The 8,571-nt window shown below is 56.8% G+C and overlaps 1 protein-coding gene across 1 annotated transcript; it reads right to left on the bottom strand.

The window, feature by feature from the left end:
• Positions 1-2,128: 2,128 nt before the first annotated feature.
• PDX1 (pancreatic and duodenal homeobox 1) lies at positions 2,129-5,616 on the bottom strand (the record flags this gene model as incomplete). The annotated part of the gene is made up of 2 exons (XM_082278516.1): positions 2,129-2,517; positions 5,223-5,616. 2 exons carry the CDS (start codon positions 5,614-5,616, stop codon positions 2,129-2,131), a joined length of 783 nt encoding a protein of 260 aa, XP_082134642.1.
• Between the last annotated feature and the right edge of the window lie 2,955 nt (positions 5,617-8,571).

Below are 8,571 nucleotides of genomic sequence, written 5' to 3'. Positions count from 1 at the left end.
GTTGCCAGTGGTAGGTTAATGCTAATGAATAGTGATTAAAAATTCTGAGGTTTAAAAATGGCTTCATGTCCCCCAAAAGTCTAAGAAATATTACTTTAATTAATATGGTGTTTTGGTTCTTAAGCAGAACAGCTTTATTTGAATTTTGCTCATATAATGATTAATAAAATTCTCACTCATTGACTGCTTTTTGATGAATAAGGATATACAGGCTTGGGTGATAAATTTCTCAGTCAACTTGCAGGAAAAATTACCAGAAATACTCCTGTTTGCACACAGATCTTAATGTCCCAAGAGGAAAGAAAAGCAATAGGCAAATTACACCTTCAAGTCTCCACCTTAGTGTAAGAAGTTTCATGTAAGATGGGAAACCCCCAAAGAACTGTACCGAGCTATTTGCTCTCCCCCTCGCTTTCAGCCGAGGAACTGGGAACATCCTCTGGCCAGGGTGCGACAAGTTGTCCTCCTCCTCATTTTCCTCCTCCCATGGCACTCCCGGGCCCGCAGCGCGGGAGGGGCTGTGGCGGCCCCCGAGGGATGCTCGAGGGGTTGCTGCTGCCGGGTACAGGGCAGGAACCTCCCCGTCGAGGAAAGAAGGCAGATCCGCCTGACCGACAGCAAACTAGACAGTTCCTAGTTCCTTCCTACCGCTGTTTTCTGTTTCTAGTTCGGCTGTGATTTGTTCCCCACTTAGTTGGAGTTCCCGCCGTTGTCGGGACCGGGAAGCTGCTCCTGGCAGCAGGGAAGGCAGGCTGGGCCCGGGGCAGCCGGCGCCGACTCCACTACCCACCTCCCCGCAGGGAAGCCCGGGTCGGGCGCTCCCCGCTCCATTCCGGAGCAGCCGAGCTCTCCCGCACATCGGCCCGGGCCGAAAAATAGCGCCCAGGGAAAGTCCCCAGTGCTCTGCAGGGCCTCGGGAGGCAGCCGGCCCCCAGCCTCTGCTGGGCTGTAAAAACAAGTCTGCAGAGAAAAACCACGCATGGAGCCACTCCGGGACAGGAGCTCGTGCTGTACAGAGGTTTCTCCTCTCCAAGGCAGAGTCCGAGCTTCCGAAAGAGTTGGAAGAGAGGCTGGAGCTTTTTTCATGAAGGACAGTGTCCCTAGGACCGGCCCTATCCCCCAGATATATCACTCTGTCTGCTGGCTGCCCAGTGAGAGACCGAGACTTCCTCTGTTCCATCCCTGGGCTCGCATTCACCCCTCGAAGAGGCAAGCGCAGCCCCGGAGCCGTGGAGTTCCCCGGAGCCCAGACGGGCGCGGAGCCGCGGGCAGCAGCGCAGGGTCCCCGCAGCCGCTGGCGGAGCGCGGGGGAGGGTCTGGCTGCCTGTGCCGGTCATCAGAGCCGGTCATCGGGGGAGACAAATCCTGCCCGCAGGACACGTAGGCCTTTTCTTTTTCAATTTTTAAAATTTTTTTTCTCTTTTTTTTTCCCCCCTTTTTCCTTCCCCCCACCTCTTTCTTTCCCAAAAGAAAAAGAAAACGAAAGAAACCAGGTTCCAGTTTCCAAAGAAGTAAGTAACAGTCCTGAGAGAGTCCTCGGTAGAGCCGATGCCCTGGGGCGACTGGAAGGGACGGGGACGGCGGCGTGCCAGCCCGTGAATGGTCCGGGATACTCGGGTCCGTGTCTGCGCTTGTGGACCGACGGACACGGTGGGACGCGCGCCCCGACCGAGCAGCTGTCCGCGGCAAGGAAGGCAGCGTGCCCTCGCTTCTCCTCCGGTGTCCAGACCTCTCCGTGCACGCAGGGTTGCACACACCGTCGGTGGTGACCTGAGACCCACCTTCCCCGGGGGAAGGTGTCCCGTAGGCCTCGCTGAGAAGCGGGCGGCCCGGGGAAGTGGGGCCCAGCTCGCTGCCATCCCGGCGGGCTCCCCTGGAGTTAGGGCCCACAGCGAGCCTCTCCTTGTCATCTGGAGAGCTGGACATCTTACATTTACTTTCCGGAGGACGCGAGTTTCAGAATGGGGGAACCGAGTTTCCCAGAGGGAAGGCGGGAGTGGGTCGGCACGGCACGGCACGGCACGGCACGGCACGGCACGGCACGGCGGAGGAAAGCTGGCGCCAGCCTCTCGGCTCTTTTCCATGTCCCATCCTTTTCCTCCTCCCGGGCCGTGGGGCTCCCCGCGGCTCACCGAGAGTCCTGCTGCCTTCTGGGGACTAGGCTGGGGGAGAGAAGGTCCCTGGAGTCTCCCGAGGGAAGGTTCCCGGCGGGGCATGGCTGGAGATCCTCCTTGGTTTGGAGCTCCCCAGAGGACACCACGCAGTCTTGCTCGGGGTCATTGCTGTTGCCCGCCCCTCGCTTTTTGTCCTCTTCCTTCTTCCACTTCATCCGCCGGTTCTGGAACCAGATCTTGATGTGTCTCTCGGTCAAGTTCAACATGACAGCCAGCTCTACCCGCCTCGGCCTGGAGATGTACTTGTTGAAGAGAAACTCCTTCTCCAGTTCCAGCAGCTGCGCCCGCGTGTACGCCGTCCTCGTCCGCTTGTTCTCCTCCGGTTCCACCATATAGGATCCCCCTGGAGAGAAGCGAGAGTCAGCCTGGGCCCGCCCGGCCGCCCTCTCGGGCTGCGGGGACCACGTCCCAGGATCCCTGCGCGGCGCGGAGGATATGTGGGGGGAAGCAGGTGGGGTGAGGAGGAGGCCTCGGGGAGCTCTCCGGCTGGGCACAGTGAGGTGGTGCTGCTGGCAGCAGTCGCCACTGCTGTTATTTTATTTTACAATAACTTAATATTTTTTAACAATGATTTGGATGAGGTTTTCAGGAAAGCGCCGTCTCTGGAGCCGAGGGAGAGACTCACGTGCCACTGTTTGTGTGACACTGAAAGCTCAGAAGGGCTCCCGGATCCAGGGCTGCAATTGCTCAGGTTCGTGTTAAAATTAAATTAAAAATCTTTAGAAATGTTTAAAAAAAGGTTAAAAAAGAAAAAGAAAAAAACTCCACCACACACACAAACCAAAGCAAAATGGGAAAATGGAACCCCTCAAAAAAACAAAACAAAACAAAACAACAAAAAAAACCCACCAAAAACCCCCCAAAAACCTCAGGAACATACCCCGCTAAAACAAAGCAATAATAATTACAATAATTAGTGAGCCTGCCGGGCCGGGAGGGGATTTGGACCGCAGCCGCTCCATTTCGCCAAGCTGACGAAATCTTGGGTTTCTTGTTGCCGTGAAAAGCGGCAGCAAGAGGGATCGCCGTTCCCAGCGCGGCCGCCGCAGTCCTGAGTGGGCACTGAGGGACCGGAGGTGGGCACGGAAACTCAGGGCCACTTTTGCCAGCGCCAGCGCCCCTCTGGGCATGCTTTTGGCGTTGATATCATCTGCGGGGAACGGTGTGTTAAACAGCCAGAATGAAAAAATCATTTCAAGAGAGCTACGTGGGCTCTCTCACCCCTCATCTTCCTATTCCCATGATTCTGTATTTATATATACAATGATTGTAAATGTAAACCTATGTATAAAGCTTATATATGTATTTAAAATATATATTTAAATACACATGTAATGTTTACAAAGTGATATGTATACATCTATGTGCGTATATAAATATTAAAATCAATGTATATATGTGTAAAAATGTTGGTAAATCTAAACCTATGTACATACCCGTTCGCATGAGTCTATATCTGAAAAAACCCAACTTGTTCTGTTACTTTAAACTAAACTGGAGCTACTGGGAAGGCGGAACGCCCGGGGTCTGTCGGAGGGCCGAAGCCGGTCGGGCCCCGGGACAAGCCCCGGGACAAGCAGCACAAAGCCCCGCAGCATCCATGGACGCCTAAATCCCCAGGGTTTCCATGAAAAAGAAATCGTTGGGCCATATAGTTTGCCCACACAGTACAAAATACGCCGCGGTTTCGCTGTGGGCGCTCTGTCGCGCTCGGCACAGCGCGGTGCCCCTTTCTCTTCCTGCGGCGTGCTCCGGCAGGAACCCTGCCCACACATCACACCGACCGGGTCATGCACGGCCCCTGCCTGCTCCTCCCGGGAGGGCTGGGACAGCAGGCAAGAATTTTAGGCTTCCACGGGAAAGTTTCGCTTTCCTGCTGGTTTTGTCATTCCTCGGGTACAGGAGAAAGAGAAAAAAAAAAGTGTAGTTCAAAAGTTTGTCTTTATATTATTATGATTATTATTATTATTGTTATTTCCGAAATTCACTCAACTCAAGGAAAAATATCTGATTTTTTCTCTCTCTCGCTCCACCTTCCCCCCGGCGCAATCCCTGCCGCCGTGTCCGTGGTCTGGGACAGCAATCTCTTCTACCTTTGTGGGCAGATGCTCCTCTGGGGAGACTGGGGACCGCCACCTCTCCTTCCCTCCCCCTCGGCCTGTCCCATGCAATTCCCAAACTATTTCGTGGAGATTTTAATACTCCGGTCCTTTTTCCAACTGTCTATTTGAACAAAGCCATTAATATAATATTTGCCGTATAGGCGTGACGGAGGCGCAGGACACGATAACATTGTGCAGGCAGAGACAGAAATATTGTTGGGCAGCGGAACTTTCTGCCTAGATAGAGTTTCTTCCCCTCACTGGCAACTCTATTTCGTTTGTGCATTGTTTTCCCTGCCCTGTTTTTTTCACTTGGAGAGTTTTTAGCAGTTGTGGCTAAAACCCGCCGGGGAGTAGAGGGAGTGGGATAGAGGGGCCAGGAGGGGAGATGGGCTCTGCGTCGGGGAGAGCCGACAGGCAGCCGAGAGGGGCTCGGCGACTGCCCTGGGGCTCGGAGGCTGCTCTGCGGCTGCACAGTGGGCGCAGGGACGCGGGGCAGCGGGGCTGTCCCCTCCCGCCAGCCCTGCCTGCCGCTTCCCCGCCCGCTCCACCTCGCAGGTGTCTCCGCGACCCGGCCCCGCGCAGAGCTCACCGCGCCCGCGGGGACACCCTGCTGCCCGAGGAAGCAGCTCCCGGGAGGCGTCACAAAGTCCCGGCTTGGCCACAATTAGTTAATTGGTGAAAAATAATTCGTTAATAATTGCTGAGGCGCAGGGAGCGTTGAGCCCGCCGGCGGGGACTGGAGTGCCGGCTCCCTCCCCAGTGTTCAACCCAACACTAGCAGCCCCAGAGCAGTGGGTCTGGAGAGGCTGCCGAGGGGGAAACGACCCTCCAGGACCTCTCCACACTACATCCGAGCGGTGGGAGCAGTACCGGTGCAAGGGAGGGCTCCTGACCGCCGAGCGGGACAGAAGCAGGGGGGCGGAGGGATGCGGGGGGGGCTTACCGGTCCACTGTCCCTTCCAGGCGTGAGATTTGGTGGACTTCATCCAGGCGAAAGGCACCTGCACTCGGGGCTCCTCTACAGCTCCCGTGTCCACCCCGTCTGAGAAAGGCAGCGCGTCCTGGTGGGGAGGAGGAAGATGAGGGTGGTGGTGATGGTGGTGAAGGTGGGAGACCCCGGCATCCTCAGTGATGGGGGGCACCTCGTAAGGTGAAATGTCTGGCGGGCTGCCTTGCTCCAGAGCCCCTAAGGCGCTGGGATAAGGAGTCTGTTGCTGCCTGCCCATGTACAGGCAGGCGGGGGGGTTAGGGTTGTAGTCCTGCGCCTGGGCTCTCTGAAACGCACACGACTCCTTGTAGAGCTGCGCCGAGGCATAATACTGCTCCTCGGTGTTCATGGCGAGCGGGGCCAAGGGGGCTTCGCAGCTTAGGGACACATAGGGCTGCTCTCGCTCCCGGAGCCAGGGATGCCTCTTTGACAGCTGGTGGCCCCGCCGGGCCCCACCGCCCTGCCCGGCTCCCGCCGCCTCCCCATAGGCGCCTCTCCCCCACGTGAGCCTTCCCGCAACCCTCCGGGGCGGGGCGCGGGCCGTAAGAGGCCACCTGGGGTGGCCCTGGTCCCGCAACCCCCTTCCTTCCCTTCAGCCTGGCCGGCCCCGGGACCCCCTACCCTTCTGCCGGGGGCTGCTCCCTGCTTTGGAGTGAGGAGCCCCGCGGCGGTGAGCTTGCAGGGCCGGGTAGGGGCTCAGGGGATTGCGCCGATATGCGGGGCGCTCCGGGACGGACGGTCCTTAAACACATCTTTTCCCTGTCCCCCTCGTTTGCCCAGGAGCTGATCATCTCCAAACGTCCCCCGGGCACGGAGAGGAAAATCCTCGGAGGGCCGGAGTAGACTCGGGTCCTGGAGGGGTTTAGCGACTGGGCACTTTTGGCTGCGAGGGCATCTCGCCTAGGGATGCGGGTGTCCAGGGACGGGAAGGACGCTCCCTCGGGGGTACCCGTGCTCCGGAGCCCTGGGCGAAGGCCAACACCGGCCGGTGGGGGACCACAATGCTATCGCCAGAGCGAGCGATAGGCAGCGGATTGTTTGTCCAAGGGGTAAATTTGGGAGCCTTCCCCGCGGCTTGGGCTGCAATGTGTTGACCCTCGGAGATAATGTGCTCCGAGCTGGTGCCGGTTGACTTGGTGACGAGGCTATGAGGAGGCGGAGAGCTACCGAAAGGGACAAAGATCATTTCCCTGCCTCCCCGCGGTCGGCCCGGCCGCCGCTCTCTCCTGCTCGGGTGCAGGCACGCTTCCTATCTGCCTGGCCCGCCTCCTCTCGCCGCCGCTTCCCCGACACCAGGGCTCCGGCCGCCGCCGTCGGGGCGCGTTCCCGCGGCTCCGTGTAGGGCGGGTGAAGGCGACCCGACCCGACCCGGCCCAGCCCGGCCCGGCTCGGCCAGTGGTGATGCACGCCCTGAGCGGCGAGGCAGGATGGTTCCGGTCCCTCGCTCCTGCGCCCGGTTCCGTAGGATCGTAAACCCGCCCAGTCCATTACACTTTGAGTTTCCGCTCTGAACTCACGCGGGTCCCCCATCTCCTAGAAAGCACACTGAGCCTTTGATTCAATATTGAGCCATTAAGCGATTGCTTTCCCAAGCCATTTAACAGCAGCTCTTATGGATAAATAAACAAAAAAGGCTGTAAACCAATTACAGTGCGGATAGTGAAAAAGTATTTTATTAGCGGGAATTACAGATAGACATGGCTGCTCCTCGGGCTCCCTGCGCTCGCCACCCGCCCCCTCCATCCCCTGGCATTCCGGGCAGGGTACGCGGCCCGGCGGGACTCGCAGACAGTGTGCGGCCGGCGGGGATGCGCAGCCCCGCTCGTGGTGGTTCCCCCATCCGCTCCCGCGATGCCTCTATTCGGGTCTCTTCCAGGCACGGGTGTCTTTGATCCGGAGATGTCTTGTGCCCCGACCCCAGAGCAGCACCCACAGCCCCTTCCCCAGAGATGTGTTACCCGGAGCATTTACTACTCCGGGTTTTCCATGGGGAACCGGTGCGGACAAACAAACCCGAGGCCATAAAACCCAGAGCAAATTGATTCATCTCCTGGGAGGACCATTACCCGGCGTCTTAATGCGGTCCTCTCTCTATAACGAACGTTTCTAAACAGAGCAAACACTTCACCCTCCAAAGCAAATGAATTTCGTATAATTTAGAGCTAATTCTCTTTCATTCTGCCTGCGTGAGCAGGCGATAAGGGCACGCTTTGCCGTTCTGACAACAAGGTGGCGAGCTGCAGTGCAGGAAAAGGGCCCCGCTGGGTATCCCGGCACTGGGGACCCCAGCCACGTCCTGGGGGCGGTGACGTCGGGCAGCCCCGGGTTCCCGGGGGAGGTGAGCCGGGCTGGAGCCAGAACCCGAGGATCACCTCTGCCTGCCTCTTCGACCTGGAATGAAATCACCGATACTTGGCTTGAGTCCTTCCACACCTGTGGGTTCCCAGGAGAAGCCTCTGAGCAGTGAACGGGTCCCACCGGAGTGGAAAACGATCCACTTGATGTGAAAAATGGGTGATGGAGGAGGCTGATGGGAATGATGTCAATGGCCAACGGCCCCGCTTGGCCCAGAACTGGGCTCTGCAGACACAAATGCGTCCCTAGAAGTGGTCTATATGCATCACCTGAGAGAGTTGCAGCAGGGTGTGCATATAAGACACCAAAACATTTTCTATTAAACTCCCAGAATTTTCTGCTCCAAGGATTTCCTGAGTGCTATGAATGTAATAGTTCTCAGCTGATTTTTCCACGTTATAATTCTCCCCTGAGACTTTTTGTAAACATTTTACCTCCCACCACCTTGCAGCAAAGCGTTCCCCAGATTAATTGCTGCCGTGTGAGACACTGCTGACCCTGCATCTGACTGCATCTAAACAGTCTTAATTTTCCAACTAGAAGAGCCTTGAGATGTGTAGGCACAATGGAAGAAATTAAAAGGTGCATCCTTGCCTCTGCTTATGTGTGGACTTTGAATGGTGAGTCCAGGTTCTCCTGTATATACATTGTCATCTCCCTGCTGAGAACCTCCGGTCTTTACTCCCCAAGTCTGGTTTTGGCAGGCTTGGAATGACAAGAGACTTGGCCATCCTCAGTCTGGAGGCAACCATGTGCAGAAAAAATGGCTGATACAAACATCTTTGTTCCCACTGACAGATGTACAGTCAAGTCGTAACCATTGAAAACAGAGACAAGTAATGAACATGTTGCACACAGGAACAATTAACAACGGATCTGGCAGATTTTCCCTCACCTTAAAGCCTGTCTGGATGTATGCAGCAGTTCAGCTGGAGGTCCTGTACTTTAC

This window comes from Coloeus monedula, assembly GCF_965178545.1.
Source record: "Coloeus monedula genome assembly, chromosome: 3".
Lineage (NCBI taxonomy): Eukaryota > Metazoa > Chordata > Aves > Passeriformes > Corvidae > Coloeus > Coloeus monedula.
Note: the sequence above shows the minus strand (reverse complement) of the source record. Positions and strands in the feature narration are given on the sequence as shown.